Source organism: Symsagittifera roscoffensis, chromosome 4 (genome assembly GCF_963678635.1).
Source record: "Symsagittifera roscoffensis chromosome 4, txSymRosc1.1, whole genome shotgun sequence".
Taxonomy (NCBI): Eukaryota; Metazoa; Xenacoelomorpha; order Acoela; family Convolutidae; genus Symsagittifera; species Symsagittifera roscoffensis.
In genome coordinates, this window is record NC_087065.1 from 64,560,446 (window position 1) to 64,577,631 (window position 17,186).

The 17,186-nt window shown below is 36.6% G+C and overlaps 2 protein-coding genes across 2 annotated transcripts in view; both read left to right on the plus strand.

The window, feature by feature from the left end:
- LOC134844522 (uncharacterized) overlaps nucleotides 1-17,186 on the plus strand; it is a 638,515-nt gene that overhangs the window by 464,881 nt on the left and 156,448 nt on the right. The window lies entirely within an intron of this gene.
- Nucleotides 3,194-5,912, plus strand: LOC134845108 (uncharacterized). The gene is made up of 2 exons (XM_063861965.1): nucleotides 3,194-3,470; nucleotides 3,576-5,912. Exon 2 carries the CDS (start codon nucleotides 4,136-4,138, stop codon nucleotides 5,636-5,638), a length of 1,503 nt encoding a protein of 500 aa, XP_063718035.1. The 5' UTR covers nucleotides 3,194-3,470; nucleotides 3,576-4,135; the 3' UTR covers nucleotides 5,639-5,912.

The following is a 17,186-nucleotide window of genomic DNA, read 5'->3' on the forward strand; positions in this document are numbered from 1 at the left end:
CCTAACCCTGTACTTGAAGCGCTCAATCTTTTGTAGTTCCTGTAATTTTACTGGTTTTTCAAAAAGAATTTTTCAGAAAGTTTAACTTTGAAGTATCTCTGAATTTGAAATTCTCAACGCTGTAGTTGGGCACTGTGAGAGTACTTTTAGGAATTGCAAATCTTGCGTTCAAATGCGACTTTTTAATGATTTTAGTTTCCCGGAGGTGAAGTTTTATGCCATTTTAAAATATTTTTTTTTATAGAAGTTAGATATAAAAAGCTTCAGTATTTCATGGTTTTCAAACTTTGTATTAAAAAAAGCTTGAATAAAAAAAGGTTTTACAAAATTTGAAAATACCAACTTTGTAATTGGGTTCTGTCAAATTACCTTCAAAGAATCCACATCTTATTTCCAAAATATGCCGTTTCTTATAAGTTGTTAAAATTTGGAAGCACCGGAGGTTCGTTACACGCTAGTTATATTGAAAAAAAATACATGGAAAAAAATTACACGAGGTGGAAAAGAAATTGCCTGACAATTTTCCTGATAAAATTGCCATTGACGGATGGAGCAAGGGCTCCAGCCACTTCGTTAACGATAGTTTTGCTTCTTACCTTAGCAGCGTACCTATGGATTTTATACTGTTTACTTGCATTTTGCCTATGGTTGGCGAAACTTGCTTTTCTGCGGCAGATAGTTTCAAGTTAATTGAGTATGTCCTAAGTTTGTACAACAAAAACTTTAACAATGTTGTCGCCTTTAATGCAGAAATAAACAAGCCATTTTTGGAAGAGTCTGCATATGGGGCAACTTTCATGGACTACTTTCCTAATGCAAACTCTAAGAGCGTCTTGTCAAGCTCATTTCTGTAGCTATGGTATTACAGAGAGAGACGTTGGAATTATATGATGCTAGAATCTGATTCGATAAATTATTGGCGGAGATATTTGAAACCAATTTCTCAAATTCTACATCGGTGGCGTATCGATCCTGGAGTAATTAAAATTTTGATGGAATATTGAACCCAGCTATCTTCAGAGGCAGCTCAAGCCATTAAAGAGTTGAAAGTTGACTCATATGTGTCTAATGCCCTTTCCATAGATTCAACTGACAGTAGTGGATTGGATCTTTGTGCTTGAAAAACGCAAAATGGAGGAATCCACGAAAGGGAAAAAATATCTCAACTGTTAGTTTACTTTACCGACTTCAAATATCGTGAAAAGACTTTTCAGTTCCACAGGTTACCCGTTTTTTGACTTGCGACAAGGTTTGTTATCAATGAACTTGGAAAAATAGATTTTTATCAAAGTTAATTGCGCATTTTGAGACGAGAAGCTGTTGTCATAGATTTACAATGCAGATGAGACTAGTCACCACGTCGATTTGAAGGATTGCTGCAAGTGCAGTTATGATTTGACTGATGTTTTTGAAGTATGTCTTTAAATAAAAGTTCAAGTTCAGTTGATTCCTTGAATTTTGAATTTTTAACATTTTTGCGTGAATTCTTTTCATTTGAGAAATATTTGCAATTAATTGGATAATTGATTGGTATTGTAATAATTGATTGGTTAACTGATTTATAGAGAAATAATTGATTGGTAAGCATCCAATTACTGTTCTAAAACCGCTGACTAAGTTATTTCACGTAATTTTTTCAACGATTTGTATTTGTATCACAGAGTTGTGTTAGTTTGGTTGCCGATTTCTGTTTGAGACGCTGAGTTAAAAATAAGCTGATAATCAGTAGCGGATTTAGGGGAGGGCGGGGCTGGCGGACGCCCCCCGCCCCTCAGGGATTCGACCCCCTACTGACCCAAAGGGTCACCCCTTTGTACTATTTTGAGATATCCAGTTTTGCATCCAATTACTGTTCTAAAACCGCTGACTAAGTTATTTCACGTAATTTTTTCAACGATTTGTATTTGTATCACAGAGTTGTGTTAGTTTGGTTGCCGATTTCTGTTTGAGACGCTGAGTTAAAAATAAGCTGATAATCAGTAGCGGATTTAGGGGAGGGCGGGGCTGGCGGACGCCCCCCGCCCCTCAGGGATTCGACCCCCTACTGACCCAAAGGGTCACCCCTTTGTACTATTTTGAGATATCCAGTTTTGGCTGACTGACCTGAAAATTTTTCTAAAGGCGCTTTTGGCGCCAATTTATACTAATTTTGAGGGAGGAGCGCGCGCCGAAAAAACGTTTGGCCTTTTTTTCGAAAATTTGCCCATCGGCGCAGAAAATTTGGTCAAATTAGGGTCTTTATAGTGGTTTGGAAGAGCTCAGAAAATCAGTTTGGTCGACCTAAAAAAAAGTCGACAAAATTTTCAATTTTGAAAATCCACCCCCCTGTAGAAATTCATAGATCTGCGCCTTCTGATGCTTATTGTTTTCTGGTTAAGAGTATATAAGTAAGTATTTAGGTATGTAACTAAGGATTTTAGTGCTTGTGTATGTATGTACGCATGCAGGGGCGGATTTAGGGGGGGGACGCCCCCCCCCCCTCAGGTATTCGACCCCCTGCCGACCCAAAGGGTCCCCCCTTTGATACTTTTTCAGAAATCCATTTTTGCCCGACCGACCCTAAAATTTTTCTAAAGGCGCCTTTGGCGCCAATATATACTAACTTTGAGGGGGAGCGCGCGCCAAAAAAACGCGATTCTTTTGTCAAAATTTTTCAAAAAGTGCCCAAAAACGGCTTTCTTGACTGTTATTTCAAAAATTTGCTAGCGGCGCAGAAAATTTAGCCAAAATAGGGGCAAAACGCTGCTTAGGGAGAGCTCGAAAAATCAATTTGGTCGACCTAAAAAAAAAGGTCGTCAAAATTTTCGTATTTTTTTTGAAAATCCGCCCCCCCTCGAGAAAATCCTAGATCCGCCCCTGTATGCATGTATGTATGCAGGGGCGGATCTAGGGTTTTCTCGAGGGGGGCGGATTTTCAAAAAGTTTTTGAAAATTTTGTCGACCTTTTTTTTTAGGTCGACCGAATTAATTTTTGATTTTTCGAGCTCTTCCTAAGCACGATTTAGTCCCCATTTTGGCCAAATTTTCAGCCGTTTTTAAACATTTTTCAGAAAATTTTGACCAAAAAATTGCGTTTTTTCGGCGCGCGCTCCCCCCTCAAAATAAGTATATATTGGCGCCTTTAGAAAAGTTTTAGGGTCGCTCGGCCAAAAATGGATTTCTTAAAAGGTACCAAAGGGGGACCCTTTGGGTCGGCAGGGGGTTGAATAAATCCGACTCTGGTCGGTACAATACATGTTATTTGTGCGTTTATTCTACTGTATTGCTTCATGTTTTCATTTTTCTAACATCTCATGATGGTCTAGCTGATGGTCTATCGAACAAAACACGGTTGATTATATGCGGCGTGTCATTGTCATAATATCATACTTGTTATACAATTATATCATACTTCTCAGTAAGCAGATTATTTTAATTGTAATGGCATTAACTGGCTGAAAAAGAAGGGCGAGTAGTTTTCGGGTCAAATGGTGAGCTTCGATGCAGTTTCTATATAGGAATTAATAATAATAATTTTATTTTCAAGCCAAAATTTCTAGCCATACATTCTATGAAAATGTTCGTTTACAATTTAGTTCGGCTTGGGAGAATACCAAAAAGGCATCAGCCTGTCGAGTGGCATCTCCATTAATGGAATTCCAGTCAAACAATGGTTTATGTTTCTACTATGACATTTGGAGATTTAAAATTTTAGACTAGACAAGAGAAGCTCCCTGGTTTTCAAGTAACTTGAATAAGTTGTTGAAGTACTAAATTTTCACCAAATTAATTTTTGTTATAATTATTTTTTGATGAAAAAAAAGCAGTTCCAAATTGTTCATGATGTATCGCTTTATTATTTTTTCTATATAATGGATTGCCTCTATGTAATGGATTTCTATATAATGGAAATTTGTCTGCTTGCCGATGTGTCTACTTATTTGACTGTCTGCTTACTGTTATAGAAGAATGATGTGTCATTTCAGGACAATAATGACTGTTGGTATTGGTATTTTAAATGATGTCGCCATAGTTATGCAACTTTTGAACCGTGGGTTTTGAGCACGCAAATGTTCTATTATTACAACATTTATTTGCAAATAATTCAGCTTAGAAGGCCACTGCGTTGATTTGATTCTGTCTTTCTGTGGTTCTGATGGAACTGGATCATTCGGAGGAAAAATTGGAAATGACTATTCGAAAAGGTGGAATTCCAAAAGTTGGAATAACAATTCTAACAGCAGCAATTTCTCTAATCGACCCGGACCATCGAAAGAGATCTGGGCTGAACTTTCCAGGAATGGTATGTCTCGGCTACATTTACTTCGTAGAGAACGGAGAAATGACATGTACTGAATGTGGCTACAGTTTCCGAGTGCAAGACGGATATTTTCTGGACGACCATCTTATGAAAAATTCCGCATGTCTAATTGCATACAAAGGTGGTTTTACCTTGAATCCGCTGTCTCAAAGTTCGTCACAAATACATGGCGCTCAGATTGGCATACATTCAGCCAGTCGCACTCAAGGGACGCTCGATTTTTGTGCAGTTTTGACTAAAAGTTCGGAAATAAACAGACTTAACAGCAATGATCTCGTTTTTATTGGTCCAAAAGAAGAAAAAGACGCTGTGACGATTTACTCCGAGATGCTCTCAGATACAGATGAAACTTTAGACAGTTATGTTATCAGCTCCAATAGAGAAGAAAGCTTAAAGTCTTCATTTTGCGCATCTCTGGTTAAAATATTAGCGTGTCTTGGATTTTACTGCTCGTCTGAAAATGAAATTATGATCCAATGCTTCTTTTGCAAGTTTCAAACGACCTTTAATTCTCTAAGATTACTCTTTGTATCTCATAAACTGTTTTCACCAAACTGTGAAACAAGTATTTTCGCTAGCTTAGAAGAGCCTCCGACGAATGATTACAATACGTTAGCGGTTACATTGTACTCCAATTTGAAAACATTTGGCCTTAGGTGGAGTCATGGGGAAGAAATGGCGTTCAAAAGTGCAATAGCTGGTTTCAAATATGTGAACAAAACGGACTGTTTATGTTGTCCGGATTGCTATGTCGACATCCCGGCCAGAGAGTTAAACTCATTTTCGTATTCTAGCTTACATCAAAGTCACAAGGCTACATGTATTCAAATAAAATCAGTATCAGAAGACAAAACGTTACATGGTGGAAATGACGAAACAGTTTCTAACATAATTCAGGAATTATTAGAACAATGTGGCTCATTTTTAATGAACACTAGCGATAATGAAAATACTTTGCAGTCGAATATGCTGCACATTTATCAAGAATCCTTTATTTCCACGCCTTACTCCTTAAAGCAATGGCAGAATATTTACGAGACGTTACAAAACAACTCAGACACGTACCACAACCAGAATGAGAGAAATTTGGATTTCAATCGAAAAATACTCTCCAATTTGACCTCAAAAGAGCGTCTAATGACCTCGAATGTCATGTTATCTTCTGAAGGTCAACTAGGCGTGACCTGTAGTGTATGTTTAGAGCAAGCTGTTGAATGTCTCTTCAGCAATTGTGGCCATGCGTGCACGTGTAATGAATGTGTGATGAAGGTTGCCTCATGTCCCATATGCAGGTCCAGAATTGGAGGAGTTTTGCCCGTGAGAGTCAAGGTGTTATGAATAAATAGTCATTTGTACGCTCATAACATGTTTTGAATCTTCTTGCTAATTTCGCGCGTTCCATTTTATTTTCGCTCGTCCGTTTTTGTATTACTCGTATTTATATAAATAAATAATACATGGGGGTTAGGAAATTAGACGATAAGCAAATTAGACGTGACCAACAAAAACGAATTTAGACGTTAAACTATTTTTTGCAAAGCTAGCATTTTAGACGGAAAGCAAAGGGCTAACAAAACTTATTGCTTAAAACAAGTTTTCATAATTACAAAAATAATATATGATCCCATTGCATATCAAAATTTTTATCTCAATTGATTTACAAAATGTTAATTTCAAGATTATAAAACATTTTTGAAATGCATAAATTATACAACGCGGCATGGGAAAATGCGGAATGTGAAAAAAGAAACGAACAATACAATAACGTCTAATTTCCCATATTTGTAATTTTGCATCGACGTCCAAATTCGTTTTTGTTGGTCACGTCTAATTTGCTTTTCGTCTAACTTCCTAGGCCCCATAATACATACATAAGGCATTGTAATCAAATGTATTATCTGACAATTGAAATTATATCTGAAATATATTATCTGAAAATTGTCTTTAAATATTGAAAGTGTGGCAGCCAAATCTGAATTTCTGAAATAGGGTAGGGGGAAGTTAACGAGATTCAATTTTTTCTAGAAGAAATAACTTTCATGTTGAAATTTCATGTTAAAATTATTTCATTGCACTAACCATTGATTGGAAAAATAAAGATTTTAAAGCTTGAACAGTTTTTCAATCAATGATGCTTTTTAAGAACTATGAACGTGGGGAAGACTCGTAGTTAGGAATCGCAAATTTTGTTTCCGAATATGACTGCTCAAAGCCTTGTAGTTTCCGAGATACGACGTTTTTTATGGTTTTCTCCGAAATTTTCAAAAAAAAGGTTAAAAATTCCAAAACCTTGAAGATCTCAATACTGTTATTGGAATATGTGAGAGTACTCTCAGGGGGTTGCGCTACTTGTCACTGAATATGGCTGCTCAAATTTTTGTAGTTTCCGAGATATGACGTTTTTTAGAGCTTTCTCAAAAAAGTTTCATGAAAATTATTTTTTTTTCAAAGTTTGAAATTCCTAGCCTGTAGTTGGAGGCAGTCAGAGTAATCTCAGGGGTGCAAATTCGGCCTCCAATTAAGAAAGCCCAAACCTTTTTAGCTTAAGAGATAAGACGGTTTTTGTGATTTTTTTAAGAAATTTTCAGAAAACTCATTACAAAATAATTAACTAAAGTGAAATTCCCAACCCTGTAGTTGTGTGCTGTCAGAGTACTTTCAGAGATTGCAAATATAGTCATCAAATGAGAAAGCTGAAATCTTGGTAGTTTTCGAGATGTGAAATTTTTTTGGTTCTCAAAAAATAACTTTAGTTGGGTACTGTAAGAGTACTCTCAAAAGTTGCAAATCTTGCGTCCAAATGCGACTACTCAATTGCTTTTTGTTTCCCAGATGTGACTTTTCATAGTTTTTTAAAAAATTTGCGAAGAACTTATATAAAACTTCACAAAATTTCATGGTTCTTCAAAATTTGTATAAAAAACTTGAATAAGAAACTTGGAAAGTTGGTAATTATGAACCATGTAATTGGGTGCTGTCAGAGTACACTCACTTATTTCTGGTACTCTTAATAAACGGCATATATTGGAAATAACATCTGCTTTTTTCGAGTGTACTCTGACAGCACCCAATTACAAGACTCTAAATTACAAATTTTGCAGATTTTATTATCAAGTTTTTTATACGAGTACCGGAGGTGCGTTTCACGCTAGATGTAATCTTAATGTTTGTGACTTAGTCTCACTAAATAGTGTCAAATAAAAAAGCAGGCCAGTCTACTACAGGACAAATTGCATTCATTTTTTGAATAGATCAAGTTATCTCTAGTGGACAAGCGGCTTTTCCCCATGAAACAAACACCAGTGTCACCACGAAGACTCTGGGGAAGAAATGGCAGAAAAACCTCTTAAAAAGAATTTTAAGGAAAATGCTCAGTGCTCATCCCATAGCCTAGCAGACAAGAAGTGCGCCCAGCACGACAGAGACCCCAGTTCGAATACCCAGCTAAATAGTGTCAAATAAAAAAAGCAGGCCAGTCTACTACAGCACAAATTGCATTCATTTTTTGAATAGATCAAGTTATCTCTAGTGGACAAGCGGCTTTTCCCCATAAAACAAACACCAGGGTTTGATTCCCTCTGGGAAATTTTTTTCCCATACACCACGAAGACTCTGGGGAAAAATGGCCGAAAAACCTCTTAAAAAGAATTTTAAGGAAAATGCTCAGTGCTCATCGGAGGTGCGTTTCACGCTAGTTGTAATCTTAATGTTTGTGACTTAGTCTCACTAAATAGTGTCAAATAAAAAAGCAGGCCAGTCTACTACAGCACAAATTGCATTCATTTTTTGAATAGATCAAGTTATCTCTAGTGGTCAAGCGGCTTTTCCCCATAAAACAAACACCAGGGTTTGATTCCCTCTGGGAAATTTTTTTCCCATACACCACGAAGACTCTGGGGAAACAATGGCAGAAAAACCTCTTAAAAAGAATTTTAAGGAAAATGCTCAGTGCTCATCCCCATAGCCTAGCAGACAAGAAGTGCGCCCAACACGACAGAGACCCCAGTTCGAATCCCCAGCTAAATAGTGTCAAATAAAAAAAGCAGGCCAGTCTACTACAGCACAAATTGCATTCATTTTTTGAATAGATCAAGTTATCTCTAGTGGACAAGCGGCTTTTCTCCATAAAACAAACACCAGGGTTTGATTCCCTCTGGGAAATTTTTTTCCCATACACCACGAAGACTCTGGGGAAAAATGGCAGAAAAACCTCTTAAAAAGAATTTTAAGGAAAATGCTCAGTGCTCATCTCCATAGCCTAGCAGACAAGAAGTGCGCCCAACACGACAGAGACCCCAGTTCGAATCCCCAGCATGACGGTTTTAGTTTTCTCAAAATTTGGAGAGTATCAAGGAACTTGGGTTCTTTTTGTTGAAATTCCGTTTAATTGTCTTTTATTAATAAACGCCCCTGAAAAAGCTCTGATTGGTTCAAAACCACCAAGATTTTACATAGCTAGCTAATATATAGCCTGTAGCAGTAGAACAGAATTGTAATTCACCTTGCACAACACAAAGATTTGGACGAACCGAGCAAAGGCTGGGATTATTATGAATTTTTTCTAACAACGAGGTATAACATTAGCAATACGCCAAGATAATTGGAACATTATTATAATCGCTTTGGCAATTGAGCTTTATAAATTGCATTTTTTTAGAACATTAAATTGAAAAGACATGTCTCCTGAGAGTTAACACAAAAATGTATAGTTCAACAGTTTGGAAGACCATTTTTTTGTTTTATAATTTTTTCTCAATGGGCTTATTTCGCCCTTGTCTAAGAGGCTTATAATTGAGAATAATGAATGAATCATCAATAATAAGTCTTTCATATTCCGAAAAACTAGAATATTCTGTTGAATGATATAAGCTTTAAAAAAAGATTGCTTTTATCAGGAACCAAATTGAAGATATCAAATCAGTAGATTCAGAAGTATCACCATTTGAAGTGTTTTGAATGTCTTGAAATAAGTTAAAAAAAAACTCACTGCGTTTCCTCCAACTTTTGTTGATTCCCAACCCGATCGTCTTCTGTAATAATTATTATAGTTTTGAAAGTCTTCACATCAATTTTTGCAGTGTTGTCAAGCTATTTTTTCAAACAGTTTTATGATAATTAGCGTCCAAATGCGACTGCGCAAATGCGTTTAGTTTCCGAGTTGTGACGTTTTTCAATGTCTTTTTAAGTGTTTTTTTTTAAATCAATTATAAAAAAAGCAATTTTAATTAGATGATTTCGAAAATTAGACAACTTTTGATATAAAAAGTTTCACAACTTTTGAAGTTGATATCTTTTTAGTGAGGCGCTGCCAGGTTACTCTGAGGGCTTGCGAAGCTTGCCTTCAAATCCGACTGCTCAAGTCCTTGCAATTTTCAAGATATTACGTTTTTCTGATTTTCCAAAGTTTTCAAACTCAAATTTGAAATTTTTTCAAAAATTGAAGCATCGAAACCTGTTTTTGGGTACTGTGAGAGTACTCACAAGTGTTGTAAAATTTGGGTCCAATGCGACTGCTCAATTGCTTCAAATTTCCGAAATCTGACCTTTAAATGCTTTTTTCAAAAATTTTCAAAGCACTTATTTTTCAATTTGCATTCATATGAAAAACTTCACAACATTTAAAATTACCAACTTTAGAATGAGGCGATTGTAGTGTCAAGGCTTTCTCAGACGTTTCAAAATTTCCTGCGAACTATGCGTAATCAAATCGTTTTAGTTTCTTAGATTTGAAGTTTCCTATGATTTTTTTCGAAATTTTTTTCCTGTATTTGGTCGAACCCTGTATTTGGTCGCTGTCAGAGTAGTCTTAAGGATTGTACATTCAATTCCAGATATGACTGTGAAATTCTTTTTAGTTTCCTATACCTGACATGTTTTCATTGTTTCTCGAAAAAGCTTGAATTAAAAACTCAAAGAACTTTATCCTTAGTGGCCAAGCGGCTCGGAATTTTGCCCATAGAATAAACACCAGGGTTCGATTCTAGCATGAAATTGTTTTCAAGTTTTTTCGATTCGCCTGGAAAACTCTGGAAAAAAACTGGTACAAAAGCAAAAAAAACCTCAAGAGGAAATTAAAGGAAAATGCTGAGGGCGCACCCCCATAGCCTAGCAGACAAAAAACGCGGACCCCACGACACAGACTCCAGTTCGAATCTGAAGCATTACGGTTTTAGTTTTTTCAAATGTCGCAGAACATCAGAAATATGGGGTGTCTTGTGTCAAAATTCATTTAAAATGTCCTTCATAAAAACGCTCCAAAAGATTTTCGGTTAGATTTAGGGTGCGTCGTATAAATTAAGTCATAGTCCCTTAAACCACTCGGATTAAACCTGAGGTCGCCGGAGCTCAAACTAATTTATACGTCTAGGGTTTTTTGAAATGTTGTTAATTACTGAAATTTTCAAGCGTTTCGGTCAAGGGCGGTACGTTTTGCTAAAAAGTCCATTTTTGACTCTTTTTCGGTTTTTGCAATTTTTTGATAGCGGGACTTTAACCAGGTTCGAACAAATTGGGTCTAAAATATTGGCCCAAAATATCGCAAAAAACTATAAAAATCGCTTTTATACTAGGGTTCAAAATCTTGACACAAAAGTTTCACAAAAATTTGAGTTACTCGCTTTTTTAAATAAACAGTGTCTTATCGAAGAAAGTGTCTAGTACCTGTTACCGTGTTTTGCCATTATCAACGCGTTGATAAATATGTATAATCAAAACTAAGCTCATTGATAAATGGTAAATGAGAGTTGGAAACTTCGGGACAGTGATCAAAAAAATAATGGGGTTGGGTTAGTCTTACAGTTTTCTGGAGTTTGCTTGATCGACCGTAGGTGGCCACTTCACCAGGAGTCGGTCAGTCAACACTTTCTGTAATCCATACAGTTGCCTTTTGCTTGTGGCTTGACACGGTGCCACGGTCGAACTATACCTGAACATGATAACCGTTACATGGGCGTTCGTTTGCTCGTTTGTTCCCTGGGAAGATAGGTCCAAAGCACAATTGCGACCGCTCGAGTCCTGTACCCTCTCTCGATACCCGTTTAGAAAGGCCTCCGTTCTCTGCGTTCACACTGCTTCAAACCAGGCGCTTCAAATCGTACTGTAGACACTAATTGCTCGTAGACACCACGCCGGCTTCTCGGGAGTGGAGTTTCTACGTTACCGGTCTCTAGCTAGATACAATGTAACTCCTAACTTTCTCACTCGAGTTGCAGAAAGAAGAAAACGTAACTCGATTTGCAGACGTAACTCTCCGCGGATTTCTCGCAGAGTGACAAAACTTGCGCAGTCAAAGCTCCCTAATGGTGGATAATCGCCGTCTGATAGCTCCCGGGTCGCGACACCAAAAATGTGCTGCTGAAAAGGGTAAACCAAAAGATGTATTTCGGAATAATTATCGCATCTTAATTCGGGCCTTTAAACGGCTCAAAAATGCAATAATTTAACATTCGGCAATGCTTAACTAACTCATTCATAGCACCGAGATCATAAGGGTCTGAGCGCGTTCACACTTTTGGCAAAACACAGTTTTGACAAACGAAAACCTGTCAATCAAGGTCGGCGAGGGCCGTTTTATGAACTAGTTTGAATAGCTAAACAAAACAAAAAAAAGGTTTATGGGGGGTTCGAACCCGGTTACTGAGCGTTTATTTTGTTCTCTTAAGTTCTGTTCATATTTGAGTTTTGAAAAGGAAACGACCTAGGCAGGATTGGAGCCTAAGCCGAACCTGCCGGATCATATTCTATGCGTATACGCTCGGCTATACTGTCCTTGTTTTACTCCCTTACAGTTCAAACTTATTGTGCAGTTACGTTCTTAATTTACATTAGTTCTTAATTTACTATTTGCTCAGCAAAATGACGTTTTGAACTTTTTTCAAAGTTTTTCAAAGAACTTACTCATAAAAAACCGATTAACATTTGAAATTCCCAGCCTTATAATGACACTTTTAGTGTTAGGGCACTCTCAGGCGTTACAAAACTTGTTGAGAACTAAGCATAGGAACTGTTGCTAGGTTGTCCAACTTTCCACGATTTTGTTAAAAATGATGATGGCAACTTCGATTAGAAAGTTGACTGAACTGGTATTGGTGTATAATTATTTTAAGTGAAGTTTTTAAACCGGAGATAATTGATTGCACATACACTGAACTGAACCTAACTTTAAATCACGCCACTTATCAATCTCAACGTTTCGCCAGTTGCTATTCAATGTTTTCGCTGATGAGCTCAAATGTTGTTTTAGTTTTTTTTTAATGGTACATAACCACTCTTTTCATAGCGTCCTCGTTCGTTTTTTCTTCTAAGTTCATCATTAAAGATTTGATTATTCTTCGCTAGCTCTTTGATGCATTTGAAAATATCGTGTTGATGTTACGCTTAAGTTCCGTTGAAAAACTTTAAGGGTCTTGGTTGTGCCTTTTTAAGTCAATTGTTATTTCTGCAAGTATCCTCTTGTCCTATTTCTCTTCAGAAAGAACCACGTCGCCAGTAGACGAATATTGCGTCTTTGGTAACGATTTTGCAATCCCGTTTAGATTTTAGATTTTGCAATCCCGTTTAGCGCCTTAGCTGTTTTCCTGTCTCTAACTCGATTATCAAAGTTTTGCTTTTCGAGCATGTTTTATTAAGTTTAAATTATGTATAATTTTTACTAATCTCCGTTGAGGGGTTGCAATTTGTATTGTTGTTTCTCAACCGTTGCTTTTCTAGTTAGGCGTAGAAAAATTTAAGAAAGTATCTCCAATTTGAAGCACGAGTCCATTGTCAGTATTTATCAAGTTCTTATGTTATTTGAGTTATGAGAATTTAGCTCTCGAAGTTAAGCTTCAATGTGTTCCCCATAAAAAAGTATCAGTTAGTTTGCATACATTTTTTATCCTTGTTTTATTATTCCCGCTGCCAATTTCAAGTGTAGTAATCTGTTGGAATTAGACATAAGTGATTAATTGTTTGTGCAAGAAATGTGCAAACCCATTGCAAACCCATATACTTTCGCAAGAAAATAGTAATAGTTGTACAAGGTTGACTACTTGCAAAAAAGCGCGAGGCTTGAAGTTCTTCGCCGTTGTGGAGTACCTCACTAGCCGGATGAGGCAGTTTGTTACTGTGGCACTTTTTAGATACTCCATATGGATGGCCGTGACACGTCCTTGGATGCTGTAATCTGAATTCATGCATTTTATGTTATTCAATTTGAAGTATCAAGTTCAGTTAAACTGGTCGTAATCGAAGTGTTTGCGGACTTCGAAAGTGTTCTTTTGGCATTAGACCTAGGTTGTGAATGAGTTGATAAATTGTATGTATATAATTCAAATACTCAATCTTGAATTCAATTTCGGTTACTGGTTCCACTCCGCTTATCCGCCAAGCTAGATACTTGTAGTCGTAAAGACCTCAGATCTTCAAGTTTCGTTATTTAAGATTAGGTCCTCAAATCCCTCACCACATGGAGTAGCCAGTAAAGGAGAAGACACCACTCGTAATCAATGCCTTCTAAGAATGGTTAACCCAGGAACCTCCAGTGAAATGGGAAAAATGGAAGAAAAGTCACTTTGCCAAAAATCAGCAAAACGAGTGTCTACTTGGAGGACTTCTTGCTGGAAGAACCGGAACATGCCCATCCGGGACCGTGAAGTCTGGAATCCATCCGGGACCTGAAGTAAGAATCCATCCGGGACCGTGAAGTCTGGTACTTCACGCTGATAAATTAGTGGGAAAACGAGTGTCAAAGGATACAAGCGACCGGGGTCACCTCGGCGAAATCAATTGGCAGAAAATTTAAGGTACAAATAGACGTATATCAAAGTAATCGCTTCAAGAACGATGAGAAATCTCATTTATTGATAATAACACTCCCTGGGGTACAGTGAATAGAAAAGTTAAATCTTATCTTTTCATTGAGTGAAGAGGAGAAAGTTGCAGAGCAAGTATGCCAATACGGAAATCCAGGAGCAGAGAGTGGCAATCAAGGGCTGATCGGTAATGTTGAAGGACACCTTCAAATCTCATCGAAATGTGGTATTCCATGTTTCTACTTCACTCTTCAGAAAACATGCATGGAATGACTGGTGCAAATTTTTTGCACATTTTTTCGGGTTCTAGCCCACGTATGCAACTTAGGGACTTCCGAAGATAGATGGTTACGGGATATATTTACTCCGAACTTGGCTGATGGCGACATCCAAAAGGAGTTGCTAAAAGATAACCTGGATCCAGCGCAATGTCTAGAATAGGCAATAAACCCAGAGAAACAGGAAAACAATGGGCGAAAATACAAGATACAATTGGACGTAAATCGCCGAAAGGGCCGATAGATATAATTGGCAACAAAGGGCCGATAGACTTAATTGGCAACGAGCGGCAAAAGTTGGATGCGGAAGAGTTATCTTGCAACATCGAAAATCGAGATGTCGTGGAGGACCTACAACTGTACGGAGACTCATCATCCGAGGATAGCATAGGCTGCATGATGGTTAATGCAACTAACACTGAGGAAGCCTGTGCGATCACTGACGAGCTTATTTAAGGCCTCAAAATCAAATCAAGACCGGCGTATGTGTTATAACTTTGAATGCGGGCTTCACTATCTCGCCATTATTAAGTTTTTTCAAAGTAATACTTTCGCGTTTATAACCAAAGAATTATTTCACGTTTAGGCTATAGTGTATATAGCAATGCTTGAAATGTTTTCTCGATTTTCCTGTTTGAGTTCAGGTTTATTTCTGCAAGTTTGAAATCAGCAATCCAGTAGTGGGATGCTGTCAGGGTTGTCCCAGGGGTTGCGAATGAGAAAAAAAAATTCAAACTAGAATTAAAAGTTTCATAAAATTTTGACTTTCACAACCCTGTAGTTGTGTGCTGTCAGGACGCTCTCAGGGACTGAAAATATTTCCTCCAAATATGACTGCTGAAATGCTTTTAGATTCCGAGATATGACGTTTATTATGATTTTTCAATTTTCGAAAAGCTTAGATTCCGAAATTTTTTTTCACAAATTTTGATTGTGACTACTCAATTGCTTTTAGTTTCCGATATGTGACGTTTTTTTTTTCGAAATTTTTCAAAGCTTATCATAATTTATAATTCCTAACTATAGTAAGACGCTGTTAGAGTACTCTCAAACGTTGCAAACCTTAGTTCCAAATATGACTGCTGCTCAAAGCTTTTTTTTAATCAAGAAATGACTTAGATTTCAAAAAGTTTTTCAAAATCTGAAATTGCCAAAACTTAAGTTGAGTGAAGTCAAGGTAATCTCGGGGTTTGCGAATCTTGCCATCAAATTTGACCGCTCAAATATTTTTAGCTTGCGAGGTTTAACGTTTTACAATATTTTTTTCCAAATTTCCCAGAAAACTTAGCTTTAAAAAGTTCTTAAAATTAATATGAATATTACCTTAAGAAACGGTTCCAATAAATCTCGGAATTATTTTTTTTAAAAGTCGCGAGCGAAAATCTGAAAATCACCACGACATGTTTTTCAGCTTCTCAAATCATTGTTATCTCATTTTTTTAAGTGCACACGTTTTCTCAAGATTTCTGATTATGAGTCAATGAACTTTGTGAAGACTCTTACGGTGGCCGGTCAATAAGCAGAATGGTCTAAGAGCCGAAAAACAGAAAAAGATTAATTTTTATAAGGTAATCGGTAAAATAAGTATAAGTCAATATTACCAGAAACTATTTCATGCATAATCTGTTATATATTTAAGCACGCGCTTCAGCGTCTCGCCATGTCTAAGCTTTTTCAACGTATTATTTTTGCACGTTAAACAAAAGAGTTATATTAAGCTATATCGTATATTGCAATGGTTAAGATTTTTTTTTTCAATTTTCCAGATTGAATTTAGTGTTTTTTTTCGTCAAGTTTTTATTTAGCTACCCAAAACTGAGATGCTGTCAGGGTTAGCCTAGGGGTTGAAAATTGGGCCTCCAAATATCAGTACCAAAATCTTTTGCGACCTCGGTATTTGGATTTTCACGCCCTGCCCTCTCGGCCACTAACGCTCAATTATCGGCAAAAACTAGTCACAAATAAAGCAGCTACATGCTAAAAAATTGCCAATGCGATGCAGCAAAAAAGGTACTTAATACAAATAGACACAACTTTGCATGTAATAATTTGAAATATAACAAACTGAAGGCCTTCACACTTACTTTGCATGTAAAAAATTGAAACGCATAAAACCAAATTCTGTATAAATTATGAATTTCAAAAAATTGCGAGAAATATTGAGGTAAAAACGTCTGAAATCAAGTTTTTTTATTATTGTAGTGTTGCTTGAAACAAATAGCTTTTTTCGGTTCATGTGAATTAATTTACGAGATACAAAGTTTCTTGTGATTTCGAAAATTTTCATAAAACTTAGGTTTAAAAAATTCAGCACAAACAGAAATTCTCAACCCTGTATTTGAATGCTGTCAGGGTTTTCTCAAGGTTTGCAAATTTTGCCTAAAAATCTGATCTCAAAACCTTTTAGTTTGCGAGATTTCTTATGAATTTTTATGATGACGTTTTTTATGATTTTTTGAAAAAAAATTTCAAAGAACTTATATATAAAAAATTGAAATCTTATTTTTATGGCGTGTGCTGCTCTCAGGATAATTTTAGGCATTGCAGATTGTGCATGCAAATGTGATTGCTCAAATCTTTTTTTGTTTCCGAGATCTTACGTATTTTTTATGATTTTTCAAAAAAAAAATTATGCTTGCTCCAAAAATTTTTTTCAAAGAAGATAGATTTAATTTTGACAAAAGTTGAATATCTCAACCCAGTAATTGAGTGCTGCCAAGTTACTCTCAGTGGTTCCAAATCTTGCCTCAAAATATGACTGCTCAGATCCTTTTACTTACTGAGATATGACGTTTCTTGAGAATTTTTTTTCAAAAA